Source organism: Serinus canaria, chromosome 26, assembly GCF_022539315.1.
Source record: "Serinus canaria isolate serCan28SL12 chromosome 26, serCan2020, whole genome shotgun sequence".
Lineage (NCBI taxonomy): Eukaryota > Metazoa > Chordata > Aves > Passeriformes > Fringillidae > Serinus > Serinus canaria.
In genome coordinates, this window is record NC_066339.1 from 4,582,680 (window position 1) to 4,599,316 (window position 16,637).

The following is a 16,637-nucleotide window of genomic DNA, read 5'->3' on the forward strand; positions in this document are numbered from 1 at the left end:
TAGGATGGTGGAGCCCAGGGACAGTCTCTGGGAATTTGGGATTGTGGAGCCCAGAATTTGGGGTGCTGGAGCCCCAGGACAATTGCCTGGAGTTTGGAATGGTGGAACCTGGGGACAAGCACTGGGAGTTTGGGGTCATGGAGCTTGGGGACAATTGCCAGGAATTTGGGATGGTGGAGTCCCAGGACAATCTCCAGGAGTTTGGGATGGTGGAACCCAGGAACTATCACTGGGAATTCGGGGTGGGATGGAACTTGGGGACAAGTGCCAGGAATTTGGGAAAGTGGAGACAGTCACTGGGAATTTGGGGTGGTGGAGTTTGGGGACAATTGCTGGGAATTGGGGATGGTGAAGCCCCAGGACAATCTCTGGGAGTTTGGGATGGTGGAGCCTGGGGACAGTCACTGGGAATTTTGGGTGGTGGAGTTTGGGGACAATCTCTGGGAGTTTGGGATGGTGGAATCTGAGGACAATCACTGGGAATTTGGGGTGCTGGAATCTGGCAGGTAAAACGAAGCTGTTCCAGGGGTGTGTAAAATGGCAGAGGGAGAAGCCAGAAATCAATTTCCATTAGGGAGCTGTCTGGCAGGGCTGGCAAAATGAAACACTAATTCCCAGCAGTTCTGGGTCATTACCTGGATTTCATGGAGGCAGGAGCAGGGCTGGCTCCTCTCACGCTGGGATTTTGCTGCTGCAACAGAAATCAGGAAAATCTCCTCTTTCACTCAGCTCCCAAGGAAATTATTTTTTTTCATGGGAAAAGAAAGAAAGGGGAGGAAAAAACTGCTGTAAAAAGCCAGATTTTCAGCCAGCCTGAGTGCTGCCCTGCCATGGGTTGGCCCAGTGGAATTCCCAGTTCCAGTGACAGATGCAGAGCTCGTTAATCACACCCCAGCCTCCTGCATCTCCTCCCAGAGCCTGTTGCTATTTGTGACTGGAAATTTGTGTCATGGAACCATGCAGCTCCCAAAAGATCCTGAATGGTTTCCATCCCAGTCAGCCCCTGCTGCCTCCACCAGCTCTGGCAAAAAGCACAAAATTTGACAATTTTCAGCCAGAGATTTTTGTCCCCCTGGGCACGAGCCCAATCCCACAGGTTTGGCAGGAGTGTGCCCAGGCTGGTTTGGAATTGAATGTGCTGGAAGATGGAGGAGCTGAGGGTCAAATCCCAAGGATCTGTGAATGTGAATTCCCAGCATTCCCAGCTGGGAATGCTGCTGGTGGTGGGGGAACAGAAAATGGGAGGAGGGAAAAAGTAACAGGGGCAGTTCCAGGCCTAAAAGTTCCTCCTGCCCTGGGCACGTTCTGGAGGATGGAGCAGCCCTGGGAATGCCCTGGAAAGGTTTCCTCCAGCACAGCCCTGCCTTTCCCCTCTTCCCACGGATTTACACCTCGAGAATGCCCTGGACAGTTTTTTTCCTGCCCTGGGAATGCCCTGGGAAGGTTTTTTCCTGCCTTTCCCCTCTCCCCATGGATTTTCTCCTCGATATTCCAGCTTTGGGTGATTTGTCAGTGACCCAGGCTGAGCTGAGGCTGCTCTGCAGTGGAACTGTGTCCACCCCAGGGCTAGGAAAGAGCAGGATCAGGTTTGGGAAGAGCCTTTGGTGGCACCATCAGTGCTGGAGCCAGAGTGACACAAATCCATGCCCAGCCACCCCAAGGGATGTGTTTTGTGCTCTCAATCCCCCTCCTGCCCAGGGCATGTGCTGGAGCAGGGAACAGCCCTGGGAATGCCCAGGAAAAGGGGGATTTGTGGGGATGGAGAGGGAGAGATTTGTGGGGATGGAGATGGGGAATTTGTGGGATGGGGATGGGAGATTTTGGGGTTGGAGATGGGGAATTTGTGGGATGGAGATGGGAGATTTTGGGGATGGAAGATGGGAGATTTTGGGGTTGGAGATGGGAGATTTTGGGGCTGGAGATGAGGAGTTTGGGGATGTGGGGATGGTTTCCTCCAGCACAGCCCTGCTTTTCTCCTCTTCCCATGGATTTACACCTCAATATTCCAGCTTTGGTTGATTTGTCAGTGACCCAGGCCGAGCTGAGGCTGCTCTGCAGTGGCACCGCGTCCACCGCAGGGCTGGGGCCGCGGGGATTTGGGAGCCTGGCTGTGCAGCATCCCCGCAGCCCTCGGGACAGGCAGGGCAGGGTTACACAACGCTGTTTGTTTTCCTCTCCTTAGCAACCCCCGCACGTCCTGCCCTGCCCGCGGGGCTCGCTCCGTGCACGATTAATTGCTCCAATAGAAAGGCCCCGTTAACCTGAATATATTATTGAAAAGCAGCATATTTCAATCCGCCCTAGATTTGGAAATAAAGATGCCAGGTCAGCTCCTGGCATAAATCTGCAGAGCTCCTGGAAGTTGGTGGAGCTTCCCTGATTTACAGCGGGGAGAGGAATGGGGGATTTGTCTTTCCAAAGGAGCTGTGGGGCTGCTGGGAGATAAAACCAGCACTGGGAGATAAAGAAACAATGGGGAGGATTCCACTGAGTGATGAATGGGAAAAGATGTTTGATTTTACAAATAAACTTTGGGTTTGCTGAGAAATGAAACTGGACATTGAGAGATGGAAGAAACAATGGAGGGGGAACCCCTAAATTCCATAAGAATTAAAAATGAAAAGGGAGGGTTGTACATTAGAGGGGGATCTTTGGGATCAGGTGTTCTGGGGAGTCTGAACCTCTCAGGTACCTCAGAAATGGGGAGAGAGAGAAGGGAAATGTGGGAAATTGGGATAAAAAGGAGGCTGAGTCCTCCAAAAATCCAAGAGATCCCAGGAAATGCCCCATGGCCTCTCCCTTGATTGGAATGAATAAAAGGACTCCTCTGTCTCCTTTTTGGATATAGACCTCTGGTGTTTGTGGGTTAATTTTCCTGACAGCAGCAATAAAGGGAGGGAGAGGGCAGATGGAAAGGGGGAGATGGAAAAGGAGGATGGAAAAGGAGGATGGAAAAGGAGGATGGAAAAGGAGGATGGAAAGGGTTTGGAGCTGGCTGGGAGAGGCTGGAAGGGGCTTCAGGGGCAGAATGGGGCTGGAAAGGACTGGAGAGGACAGAGGGGACAGAAAGGGACTGGAGGGGACAGAAAGGGGCTGGCAGGAGCTGCAAGGGGCTGGCAGGAGCCGCCTCCCGAGATAAGGCTGGGCTGGAGCTCGCCCTTATCTGCCCGCAGGAGCCGCTCTGCGGCCGCAGGAGCGAATTCCAGCCCCGGCTCCCGGCTGTAATTTCACTGCACAGCGCTTTAATTCCAACTGCAACCGCCGGCATTTCCACCCCACCTGGTCCTGCTGCAGCGCATCTTTCACAGTTCTCATTCTCTAAAATATCCCGTCTTTTTGCAAAGGTATCTTTTAAAGCTGATTAAAAACTTATTTATAGTTCAATCAGTCTGTCAGCAATGTCATCTCTGTTCCACGGCCTTCTTCAGCCAGCACACCTTATTTCAAAAACATACCAAATGCTGAAAAATATACCAAATACACAAAAATATACCAAATACACAAAAATATACCAAATGCACAAAAATATCTTGTATGAAGATATTCAAGACTGTGTAAGCTTTCTGTCAGATTTTAAGAATTCTTTACAAATCCATTTCTGACACGTTCCCAGGATGGGAAGGGGCTTTTAAAACTTATTAAAACTTATTTTTAGTTCAATCTCCTCCTCGACAATGTCATCTCTATTCCATGGCCTTCTTCAGTCAGCATAGCTTATTTTAAAAATACACAAAATGCACAGAAAAGGGAAATGATGAAACACAGGAGTGTTCTCCCAGCTCCTGCCCACTCCCTTTCACTTTTTCACTTTGTGCCCTGGGGATTACCCAGGAAAACTTTTATTCCCACAAAGCTTGGGGGTTTGGAGTAGGGAAATCTTTATTCCCACAAAACCTGGGGGATTTCAGGGTTTGAAAGAGTTTTATTACCACAAAACTGGGGGGGGGTTGGGGTTTGAAAAACCTTTATTGTCACAAAAATCAGTTTTTTGGGGGTTTTAAAAACTTTTATTCCCACAAAACTCGGAGTTTTTGGGGTGTGACCCAGTTTTGGAGACTCTTGACCCAAATCCCAGCTCCAGACCTACCTTGGCACCAGATCCTGGCCTCTCTTTGGGGTCAGTCCCAACTCTGAATGGCCAAAGGCAAACCCTGCAGTGACAGGGTGCCCTTAATTATTTTTATGGTGATTTAATTAGGAGCAGGATCTGGGTTTGGGGCAGGGCACAAAGTGGATTAGGGGAGCAGCTGCCTCTTTAATTGGGGTCATTTCTCCTCCCTTGGGGTTCACCCTGTGCTCTCCCAGAGGCAGCTCCAGGCTCTGGGAATCCTCTGGAGACCCCAGAGAGGCAGAGCTGGGGCAGTTATTGGTTATTTATAACCCCCAGGGGCTGGGGAGGGGGGAAATCTTCCTTTGGATTCCAATCTTTAATCTGCTCCTGGAGGGTGCTGTGGAAATCCTGAACCCCCTGCTCCTCCTGCAGCAGTTTTGATCCCAAACTTCCCTCTCTGCTCCGCTCCCAGCACATTCCCAGGGATTAATCCTGGCAGGAATTCTCTTCCACCCTCCTGGCATCCCAAAACCCCAGCCCAGGGACACCTGGGCAGGTGGAGCAGCTGCTGGGTCATCCCCAAAATCTCCCATCTTCCATCCCCAAAACTTCCCCTCTCCATCACAAAAATATCTCCCTCTCCATCCTCACATCCTTCCCTCTTCCATCCTCACATTCTCCCTTCTTCATCCCCAAATTCTCCCCTCTTCCACCCCAATTTCCCCTTTTCCATCCCCACAGTTCCCCCTCTCCCTCTCCAGGGAGACTCTGCAGCTCAGGGATGGCACAAGAAGCTGCAGCAGCAGCAGATTTCTCTGAAAAAAAAAGCCAAAGGAGACCCAAAATCCCAAGGGATCCCAAAATTCAGGAGGCAGCTGAGGTTGGAGAGCTCGTGGAGTGAGGAGCAAAACTCCTGGAAGCTTCTGGAAGCAAACCCTGCACACAGCCAGGTGAGTTTGCACTCAGTGTACCATTTTTATTTTGACATAGATAGATATTTTTTTATATATTACGTCATTTAAAAACAGGTTCTTTGTAAAAAGATGTTTTTGGTTTGGTTTTTTCGTTTGTTTTTTTTTTTTTTTTTTGCAGGTCCAAGCCACCCCAGTGTGTCCCACACAGTGCAAAGAGAGGCTCCTCCCTCTGCAAATCCCCTGAGAAAAACGGAGAAAATGGAATTTTTCCTTTGTACAGCACCCATGGAAAAGTTCTCCCCTCTGTCCTGGCCTTCACCAAGGCTCAGCCCTTTCCCATCAAAAATATCCTTTATGGCCTCACAGCTGCAAGGGGAGCCTTTAGCTGGGAAATGGGAATGAAATGAGCAGCAGAAGCTCTCCCTGATCCGCTGGACTTCCAGGAGTGTGCCTCAAGTACCAAATTAAAGCTGATTTTTATTTTTTCCAAGTGCTGCTGGACAAAACCCAAGCAGAGAACCGACAATGATTTGTCAATGAAGGGGCTGATTAGGAGAAAAAAGGGAAATAACGGCTGGTGGCTCGTCCCCATGGTGGCCAAAAGGCTCCATCTGGTGGTGTTTGCACCCAAAAAGGAGCTGGGCAGGAGGGGAAGCACCGATTGTACTGGTTAAACTGGTTCACAGCAGAGAAATGGCTTTAAACTCGAGGTAAAACTCGAGATTAAACTTCTCCCAAGCTGGGAGAAGAGGTGGCACGATGGGAATGGGAATTTCGTGTGGAGAAATGGACCTGCAAGGGACAAAGCAGCCAGGGGGGGCCACAAAAATCTGAGTTGGGGCCACAAAACCTGAGCATGGCCAAGCTGTGCAGCCCTGCACAACCGAGCAGGAGTGGGAATAATACAGGGAATATTTTAATGCTTTTCACTTGAGCACAGCCCAGAGCATTCCCATCAGGGAAAAGGGATCCTGCAGGAACAGCCAGGAGAAAAATGCCAAGCTCAGGTATGAATGCAGGCTGAAAAAAAGTTGGTTATTCTGTTAAAAAAGAGGCAGGGAGAGGAGAAATGGGAGAGTTAAAAAATCCAGGCTGGTCCTGCTCAGCCTGGGCAGCTGCAAGGGGAGGACAGGGAGGGATCCTTCATCTGCAGCTCGGGCAGGACAGGGAACACCCAGCTTGAATTCCCTGCTCTGCAGAAATCAGGAGGGTTTGGGATGGGAGAGAGGAGCTGGCTCCCCTCCTCACCCCAAAATCCCTCAGGCATGGTCAGGAACAGAACCAGGACAAATCCCTGCCCAGAGGAGCCTGGTCCCTGCTCCAGGGATGGGCTGAGCTCCAGTGGCTCCCAGTAAGAGCCAGGGAGCCCAACTGGGGCGGGAGGAGGACAGGGCCACTGTCAGTCCTGGCACCCTCAGGTTTTAGTGCTGGGGGAGCTGCTGGTGCTCCCCAGCTGTGCCCCAGGAGCTGCAGAGCTCCAGCCAGGGGGGTTCTCATGGAAAAGGGCTGGGATTGTCCATGGAAAGGCTGGGAAAGGCTCAGGTGCTGGGAAAGGCTCAAGTGCTGGGAAAGGCTCAAGTGCTGGGCTCAGGAGCAGCAGGAGGTGGAGCAGCCAGGGCTGGGATCACCCTCAGGCACCAGGGTGGAGCTGTCAGTGATGGGGAGGGGGCTCTGCTCCTGCCCCAGGGGCACAGGACCCAACAGGGCATTGTCACACCCCTCTGCTCCTCCAGAGCAGCCAGTAGGACCAGGGATGTCCCCTCCCAGAAGTGCCCCATCCCAGAGATGTCCCCTCCCAGGGATGTCCCCTCCTCAGCACCATTTTGAGGCATCAAACACAACAAAGCAAACCCCCCCCACCCCACCCCAGTCCTCTCCTGGGGGTGCAGAGCCCCCAGCCCCTGCAGCAGGAGGGTCCCAGCCCCAAGCCACGCTCTCTCCTGGAGGTTCCTGGGGTCCCCCCTGTGCCAGGGGTGTCGGTGCTCCCCTCAGGGGCTGAAGAAGCGCCGCAGCACCAGGTGCCCCAGCACCACCACCGCGGCTGCCACCAGCACGTAGGTCACGTAAACATTGTCCAGGTTCTGCACGGCCTCCTGCCAGGGAGGGGACACGGTGGGGTCAGTTCTGGCAGTGTCCTTGACCCCCAAATCTGAGCCCCTGTCCCCCAAACCCTGACTCCCCCAGCTACCCTGTCCCCAAACCTGCCCTCCTGACCCCCAAACTATAACCCCCCTGCCCCAAACCCTGACCCTCTGACCCCCAGTCCCTGATTCCCCCACTGCCCTGGCCCCCCTAACCCCAAACCCTCTCCCCAAAGCTGGCCCCTGCCCCCAAACCCTGCTGTCTGCCCCCAAACACACCCCCTGCCCCCAAAGCTGCCCCAAGACTGCCCCCAAAGCTGACCCCAAACCCTGCTGCTTGCCCCCAAAGCTGCCCCGTGCCCCCAAACCTTGCTGCCTACTGCCAAACTGCCTGCCACAAACTGCCCATGCAACCTGCCCCGACTGCCCCCAACCTGGCTGCCCAAACGCCCTGCCCAGCCTCCCCAGAACTGCCCCCAAACCCTGCTGCCTGACCCCAAACAGCCCCTGCCCCAGAACTGCCCCAGAGGTGCCAAACCTGCCCCCAGAACTGCCCCCAAACCCTGCTGCCTGACCCCAGAACTGCCCCCTGCCCCAGAACTGCGCCAGAGCTGCCAAACCTGCCCCCAGAACTGCCCCCAAACCCTGCTGCCTTCCCTCAAACCTTGCTGCTTCCCCCCAAACCCGCCCCCTGCCCCCAAACCTCGCTGCCTGCCCCCAAACAAGCTCCCTGCCCCCAAACCTGCCCCAAACCTGCCCCGAGGTGCCCCGAGGTGCTCACCCATCCTCCCTGCTGGGCGATCCAGCGGGCGATGTGGTGCTGCAGCATGAAGTCCGCCACGTAGCGCGCGATGCGGCGCAGGAAGCCGCTGACGCCGCGCTGCCACACGTGCATGGCCAGGCGGTACCCGAAGGCCAGCAGGGCGATCACCCGGCCCCAGTTGGTGCCACTCTCAAACAGGCTGCCAAAAAAAGCCCAGGTGATCCTTAAATCCCTGCCCTGAGCTCCCAGCTCGGAGCTGGCGTGAGCAGCGGGGTCAGCATTGAGGAAATGGCCCCAAAATTGTAGCAGGAAAAACTGAGGTTGGATATTATTGGAATTTTTTCCTCTGGAAGGGTTGGCCAGCCTTGGAACAGCTGCCTACACCAGGGGATCTTGAGCAGTGTTTCCTCAAGACTGAGGAAACAGCCCCAGATTGTACCAGGAAAAGCTGAGGTTGGATATTATTGGAATTTTTTCCTCTGGAAGGGTTGGCCAAGCTGGAGATCTTGACCAAAATGATCAGGATTGAGGAAATAGCCCCAAGTAGTACCAGGAAACATTTAGCTTGTATATTTGGGAAAATCTTTTTACTGGAAGGGTTGGCCAGCCTTGGAACAGCTGCCTACACCAGGGGATCTTGAGCAGTGTTTCCTCAAGACTGAGGAAACAGCCCCACATTGTACCAGGAAAAGCTGAGGTTGGACATTATAGAAAATCTTTTCAGGGGAGTTGAGAGAAGTGACTCAGAAACGAGGCCACGCTCAGAATTTTCCGTGGGAATCCAAACATTCCTGGGAAAAATGCGGCTCTGCAGCAATTTGCAAATTTACCTGAGTGTGACAAGGGTTAATTTACCTGAGTGTGACAAGGACAGGGACAGGGTTAATTTAATTTACCTGCGTGTGACAAGGACAGGGACAGGGTTAATTTACCTGAGTGTGACAAGGACAGGGACAGGGTTAATTTACCTGCGTGCGTTGCCGCCTCAGCCAGCGCGGCTGCCCGGACAGGGGAGCAGGAAAAGGACAGAAAGGAAGGAGTTAAACACTGGAGAAAAGAAGGAATTAGAGACAAACACTGAGCAGAGGGCACAGGGACAGGGCTGTCACAGCCAGAGGTGTTTGGAGGAGTGACAGGAGCCCAGAGACCGGGTGGACATTTCTCTGCAGACAGAACCTCTTGGTGCCTCCTCAATCCAAGCTTCCCTGGGAAGTCTGGCAGGAAGTTTTCCAGGTCTGTGCCCTCACTTCTCACCTGTTACTGTGCTTTGGGTGGCTGTCACCTGCAGGAGGCTCTGGATGTCACCTGCAGGAGGCTCTGGGTGTCACCTGCAGACTCTGGGTGTCACCTGCAGGTTCTGCCAGCCCGTGGAGCAGCCCCCATACCGAGGTGTCCATGAGGACCAGGTGGGGTGGGAACTCTGAGCCACCTCATCTCGTGTGTGGCATCCTGCCCATGGCAGGGGTTGGACTGAGATGGTCTTCAAGGTCCCTCCAACCCAACCATTCCTTGATTCCCTGATTTCTGTGACCATCCCACCTCCAAAGCCTGTGGGTGGGGTTGTTCCCTGGGATGTCCCAGCCTGGAGCAGGGGACAGCAGAAGCTGGGACAGGCATGGGCTGGGTGTCCCAGGGACATCCCCTGAGGGACCCCAGGCAAGGACTGGGAGGCCTGGGAGGGGACAATGACAGGAGCAGTGCACAGGAGGAGGAGCAGACAGGCAGAAGACAGAGGGATCACCCTGGGAAGCTCGCTGGGAGCTCAGCCAGGCTGGAGGGTGAAGCTCAGACCAACAGAGTGTGGGTTTAACCAACAGCACTGACCACACCTGACCTCCCCTTCCCTTCTCCTCCAGGGAGAGCCCCCAGCCCACACCAGGAGCCCTGAGGCTTTACCTGGAGGCAATTTTGGTGAAGTGCATGTAGGCGTTCTCGCGGGTGGGCTGCAGGCTCTCCAGCATGGTGCGGAACTCGGCGTCGTAGCGCCTGTAGATGTCATCCCCGATGATGGCCAGGCGCTGCCCCACCTGGCTCCTGGTGCTGGGGGGAGAGGGGAATCAGGCCAGGCTTTGGAGCACGTCTGGCTCCGGGGGAGGAGCAGGGATTTACCTCTCCAGGTCCTGCTGGATTTGCTCGATCTCGGGGTCGGGCGGCAGCTCCGCGCCGCGCTCCTGGCGCTCCTGCTGGTAGCGGTAGAAGGCGTAGCTGCGGAACACCTCCTCAGCCTCCTCTGCCACGCGGCCTTCTGCAGGGCCAGCAGGGACAGCGCTCAGCCCACGCCCTCATCCCCTCCACTCTCAGGTTTGGAAGAGGCCATTCCCACTGAACCTCCTCCAGACCCACGCATGTCACCACAGAACCATCCCCAGACCCACACATTTGTCCCTGTGCCCACATAAACATCTCCAAACCCTCAGAACCTTCTCCAGACCCACACATGTCACCACAGAACCATCCCCAGACCCACACATTTGTCCTTGGCTCCATACAACCTTCTCCAGAGTCACACGTGTCACCACAGAACCATCTCCAGACCCATACATGTCCCTGTCCCCACATAAACATCTCCAGGCCCACAGAACCATCTCCAGACCCACATAGGTGTCCCTAAACCCACAGAACCTTCTCCAGACCCACACATGCCACCACAGAATCCTCTCCAGACCCACACATTTGTTCTTGTCTCCATACAACCTTCTCCAGACCCACACATATGTCCCTGTCCCCACACAACCCTATCCAGACCCACACAGGTGTCCCTGCACCCACAGAACCATCTCCAGACCCACACATGTCCCTGTCCCCACACTGCTCAGGGACACAGCCAGGACCAGCCTCCCTGCAGCAGGGAGCATTTCAGCCCCACGGTGACAGATCCCTCATCACACACATTCCGTGGCTCCAGGGAAAGTCCCCACGGGATGTCCTGGAGCAGAGCTCGGTTTCAGCTGCTCCAGAAGCACCTGGAGAGGGACAGTGGCTCCCACAGCCCCAGTGAGTGGCCCCACAGGGACCAGGAACACCAAACCCTGTCCCACCATCCCAGAAATCCAGACTGGCCACGCCCCTCTCCAGAATCTGTAATTCCACCCTGAGATCTTCCTGCCCAGGGCTGGGAAGTGAGGGCACAGCTGTGCTGGCAGTGCTGTCCCACACACCCCATCCCCAAGCCCAAATCAACCCAAATGCTCCTCACAGGCTCTTCCAGCTGGTCCCACCTCCCTGTCCTGGCTGGACCTGCCGTGCTCAGGCCACACCTGCAGAGCTGAAGGGAAAGGACGGCTCCTGTCACTTTCCAGGGGCAGTTTTCTGACAGGGGTTTGTTTGGTGGCAAACAAATCTCCGGATTTCCCCTCTCCTTCACTTTCTGGGAATTGGAGTCGGTGACGTTCCAGGGAGAGCCAGAAAATGAAACCAACTGAGTCAGAGTTTCAGGGAGAGGAGGGCAAACACTCACCCAGACACCACACAGGAGGAAATCTCTGCACTAAATAAAAAAATCCCTGGAGCTATTTTTAGTAACACCAGGACAGGAGGACACATGCCCCCTTCCCACAGGTGCTACCCCCACTGGGATTGTCTTGGGATGTCTCCCACCCAAGGGATCTGGATCAGGGATTGCCAGGTGGGTTCCCAGTGCCAGCGGTGCCAAGGGGAGGTTTGGAGCTGCTCAGGGATCTCTGGAAGGGAAGAACTGCTCCGTGTCTGCCCAGGTGATTTCCCCTCCTCTCCTGCCCAGCAGCACCAGAGTCACCATGTCCCACCTTTCACCTGCTGGGAGGAGCTGAGGGTTTTTCCTGCCAGCCCCATTCCCAGTTTCACCCATTAACCAGGGCTGGGCTGGGCTCACATGGGGACAGTGGCCCTGCTCCCAGCTTGTCACCACTGCCCTGCCAGGGCACACGGGACCTGATGTCACCCCAAGGCCACCCAGGCTGGCTGAGATCTGTGTTTTCCTCTGTGATTCAAACCCCAAACACCTCCCACTCTCTCATGCTCAGGGAAGGAAATACACAACACCAGGTAGCTCCCAGCACTTTGTTCTTTCCATGCCTCCAATCCCACTTTGTTGCCCACCCTGACCATCCAATGCCAAGCACAATCCTTGGTTATTTTGGATGGAAAAGAGCTTCAAACCTCACCCTGTTCCACCCAGGGACACCTCCCTCTAGCCCAGGATGCTCCGAGCCCCCAGCATGTCCCAAAAGCACTGAGCACCTCCCAGTTCAATCCAGCTCCTTACAGAGCAGATCTGTTACCCCAGCCTTGCAAAAAGCCCTGGAGACAGGAAATCCCACCTTGCCAAAGGAGCACAGCAGGGGAATGAATTAAAAAACAAAGGGTTGAAAAGGAGGGGAGCTCTGGGTGCTCCCCTGAGCACCCCAGAACCCTTTACCTGAGCTGACCCTGCGTCCGTGGCTCCCCCGGCGTCCCTGCGCCTGTGGAGGGTCCCCCTCATTCCCTGAGGCCATTGCAGAGAGCTTTGGGAATGGCAGCTTCACCTGGAGGGGAGATGGAGATGGTGAGTGGCTGGAGGAGCCCTGTGGTCCCTCACAGCCCGAGGATCAGAGCCTTCAGCTTTTATCTCTGCCAGGGCTGGCTCCTCCCCTGCAGCACACTCATTCTGTACCCACAGCAGAGGTCTGAGTGCCCTGGCTCCACTGCCACCTCAGTGCTGGGCTCCCCTTCCACGAGGATCTCATTGCTGATGTCACTTTTGTCACAAAAAGAGATACATGCTAATTGGACTTCCTTCCACACATGCTATTGGACTTCCTTCCACACGTGCTGATGGACTTCCTTCCTGCTTCCAGGAGAGCTGTGGGCTGCACCAGCTCCTCCTCAGCCCAGACCACAGAGCTTCATAAAAGGCTGGAACAAAAATTCTAGCACCTCTGAGGCTCCCTGGCTGTGACCACACTGAGCTGCCATGACATCTTCATGAGATGGGCCCTGATTTCCTCCAGGACTCCAATTTCCTCTAACTCTCCTTGTTCTTTACATTTTCCCTCTCAGAAAATAAGAAAATTAAATGAGGACTAAACACAAAGCCCTGAAGTAAACCTGCAGTTCAGGGCTCATCAGAGCTCCTTGAGACCACAAAGTTCCTGTCAGGATTAATGGGATCAGGGCAGCTCCTTGCTGCTGTCTGACATTCCAGAGCATATTCCCAGCCCACACTTCCACAGGGCTGAGCTGGGGACTTGCCTGATCTGCACCAAGCCTGAACTCAGGGGTGAAACACAATTCCTGACACCCTGAAATTTAAATTGCATCCTGGACAAAAATGAAGAAGTGCTGGGTAGGGATAAATAACCACCCATGGGTATGGGAGAAGTGCACAACGTGGTTCAAGCTCATGAGCACACTGGAGATTGTTCAGAAGGAAAAAGAAATGGGAGACAGGAAGTACAGCCCATTTTCTGTGGGATGGGGCCTGGAAGTGCAAAGCTTGGAAATCCACGAGGTCCTGCACAGCTGCATAAGGCCCTGAGCCTGGTGACCAGGATGGAAATGCTGGTTTTTCCTACACTCTGAGGATGGGAGGACAGGATTTCCCCCTTCCTCCCCAAACTCAAACATCCCCATCCAGGGAAGAGCTGAGAAGGCAGTGAGGATCATCAGCTGGGACCAGGGGTAAATCCCTGGGGACAGCTGCTGGCCAGCTGCAGAGCTGCCTCTCCTGGCTCTCAGAATCACAAAATTCCTTGTCCTGGGACGTGCAGATCCCCTGGGATGTGCAAATCCCTTGGATGGTGTCCATCTCCTGGGATGGTGTCCATGCTTTGGGATGGTGCAGATCCCCTGGGATGGTGCAGATCCCCTGGGATGGTGCAGATCCCCTGGGATGGTGTCCATCTCCTCCTCCACTGAGGAGCCTCCTGTGCTTCACCCTCTGCCGTGCCAGGCCATGGCCCAGCCCACCTGCACTGGGAGGACTCAGAGCTGTTCCCAAGCTGGGAGCAGCTCCTTGGAGCTGTGGGAACAGTGGGAATCTCCCCTGTACCCCACAGTGCTGCTGCTCAGGAGGCACAGGATGCTGGGCAGGGTGTGGGTGCACCCAGCAGAGAGCTCAGGAGCCTCTGGAGCTTTTCCAGCTCGGCCTGTGGGACAGGGAGCTGTGCCCAGGGGTGACAGGGACTTTTCCTGCCTGGAATGAGTGAGTGAGGAGCGAGGACTTCCTGGAGCACGGGCTGCCTGTGCAGCACAGAGGCAGGCGGCTCATGATGTTCAACTTGAATTTCATTTTTGAAGCCCTGCAGGAACTTTTGTTTTCAGTTTCTTTTCTGGGGCCTGGCAGCGCTGTTTCCTCTGTCACACAGGACACTGCAGCCCTGTCACTGCTGTACCCACCCTCTGCCAGCCCCAAATGCCCATGTGGACTCCCAAAAGAGTGCACTGCCCGTCTCTGCTGGACTCAGAGTGCCCCAGACAACCCTCTCCAGATTCCAGAGCTGCTGCCCGTGCTCCTCCTGCTTCCCTGTTCCCCCTTTGTTACAGGAACAAGGGTGTGAACGAGGAGATGACACCCAAACACCCAGGGACAGCCTGGGGCTGCAGGAAATAAAATCCCTCCAAGATCTGAGTCAGGGCTCAAGGGAGGGTGTCAGGGGAGCTGCAGGGTCTCATCCACACTACGAGGGTCCTGCAGGAGGCTGCAGTGGGTTAAAAGAACCGCAATCCCCATACCCGACCCCAGCCACGGGGCTCTGGAATCACCCCCTCAGGTGTTATGAATGCCAGGAAATTCATGGAGCATCCCCCGGCACGAGTCTTTGGCCCTGATCCCTCCAGGCCAGAGATCCCGCAGGATTCTTGACCCCATTCCTGCCCCTGCCCCTGCCCCAGGGCAGCAACATTTGCCCAGTTTGGGGCCATTTGCCCAGTTTGCGGGTTGCCCAGTTCGGTGGTTGCCCAGTTCGGTGGTTGCACAGTTTGGGGGTTGCCCAGTTCGGGGGCTGCCCACCCAGCACGACCCCAGGGTGGGCACACGACCCCCAGCGTCCACCCAGCCAAGGTCGCCCCCAAGCCGTGCCCGGGGGTCCCCGGCGGGGCCAGCACAGCCACGGTCACGGCCCGGGCGTGGCGGCTCGGGTGTCACCCGTTCCCCAGCGGGGACAGCTCTGCCCACCGATGTCCCCCGCCCTGAGCCCCTCGGGCCCTGCGCGACGGACGCCGCGGGCACTGTCACCACCCGGCTGGAGAAAATTCAATTAAACGAGGGAAAATTCCCTTTTTGAGGCAGCTAAATTCCCTCTTTGGGGCAGCGACCCGCCCGGAGCGGGACCTCCAGCCCCGGCCCGGGGGTTTATCACACCCACTGCAAACTTTGTCGCTGTCACCCCTCCCGCACCCCGCACCCCGCACTGCCGGTCCATCCGTGCCCATCCCGGCCGGGCCCGGAGAACGGGGATAACCCATCCCAGGGGACTCTGGGGAGGGGGAAACGGGGGAGAAACGCCACTCACCGCGTCCCGGCGGGGGGCAGCGGGTCGGGATATCCCGGGAGCTACGGCATCCCTGCCGGGATCCGCTCCATCCCTCCGGCCGCTCCCTTCCTGCCTCCTGCCCGGAGCGCGGCGCGGCAAAGGAAGCGCGCGGGACCGAGGAGGAGGAGGAGGGAAAAGAAGAAGAGGAAAAAAAAAAAAAAATCAAGTAGAAACCCAGCCCCACTGACCATAGATAGAGGCGGGCACGGAGCCGCGCTTTATTCAGATTTATTCAGCTCCCTCTAGAGGCACCAACCCCGGCGCGGGGCAGCGCCGAGCGCCGGCGGCTTTTTTGGGGGGTTTTGGGGGCTCCTCGGGGGGCTCGGGGGAAGCTGAAGCATCTGGCGGTCTCTGCGCGGCTCGGGGGGTGCGGGGTGTGGGGTTGGTACCGCACAGCCCCTGCCACCCCCGCACCCGCCTTGCCGGGCTCTCCCGGACATCCTCGGCTCCTCCCTGGCTTCTCCAGGAGCTTTTCCTTACGGCTGCACCTTAAATTCGCCCTCGGCCAGGTTCCCCGGCTGAGATGCCGGTTAAAGTAACGATTTGAGAGTTTGTTTTTCCTGGGAGGGAACTTGTATCGATCCAGCAGAAATACACAAAGTCCCCGGTGGCAGAGGTGGCTCCCGCCAAGCGCCTCAGGGAATTCGAAATCCGCGGAGATTTTGGGGAAATCCCAGCAGCTCGAGAGAGATTCAGCCCTGGAGGGTTCAGCAATCTGCCCCAGCTGCTTTTCCTCTCCTCGCTCCTTGGGCCGCTGCCAGGGCCGCTGCTGGGACTGGTAAATGCCAGATAAGCAGCGGAGCTTTGGGGCTGGGCAGAGCCTGAGTGCCGATTATCGCATCGCCCGGCGGGCAGGAGCGCTCCGAGGGCCCCGCGGGATCTGCTCTGCCCAGGGATTTTGGAATTCTTGCCTGGAATGGGTCCCTCGGCTTTGGAATATCTGGAATATCTTAATATGAGGATCCTCTCTCAGCCGCTCCTGAGAGAAGTTCATTCCCACACGAGGGAGGGGAGGGGACAGGGGGAGTCACTGTCCTTTTTCTGGGGGCTTGTTTTGGTCAGGTGAAGGTGCAAAGCCCCCAAAAGCAGAGGTGTCCTCAGGGAAGAGGCTCTGGAACACGAGCAGACAGCGAAGGGCTTCAGATGAGGTGGGTGAGAGGATGGGGAGAGTGGGGGATGCTCTCAGGAGGGTCCCAGGCCTTGGAAAAGGTAAGGATGGAGAACCACGAGCAAAACTGATCCCAGCTCTGCCCTGTCAGAGGCTGTGGCCCCCCAGGGGTGTCCTGGAGGTTCTTCCATCCCTCCATGGCCCTTCCCAGCTGAGGAGGGAATAACCTT

General features: G+C 55.9%; 1 protein-coding gene and 1 long non-coding RNA gene across 2 annotated transcripts; one reads left to right on the plus strand and one right to left on the minus strand.

Moving 5' to 3' along the window:
* Nucleotides 1-15: 15 nt before the first annotated feature.
* Nucleotides 16-5,292, plus strand: LOC127060807 (uncharacterized). The gene is made up of 3 exons (XR_007780137.1): nt 16-3,344; nt 4,793-5,001; nt 5,144-5,292. It is a non-coding gene; the product is annotated as an uncharacterized LOC127060807 (long non-coding RNA).
* Nucleotides 5,003-15,443, minus strand: BAK1 (BCL2 antagonist/killer 1). The gene is made up of 6 exons (XM_050985242.1): nt 15,279-15,443; nt 12,206-12,311; nt 9,919-10,054; nt 9,706-9,849; nt 7,828-8,008; nt 5,003-7,058 (listed from the first exon to the last, which is right to left on the minus strand). The coding sequence occupies exons 2-6, from the start codon at nt 12,279-12,281 to the stop codon at nt 6,954-6,956; spliced, it is 642 nt and encodes a 213-aa protein (XP_050841199.1). The 5' UTR covers nt 12,282-12,311; nt 15,279-15,443; the 3' UTR covers nt 5,003-6,953.
* Nucleotides 15,444-16,637: the final 1,194 nt, after the last annotated feature.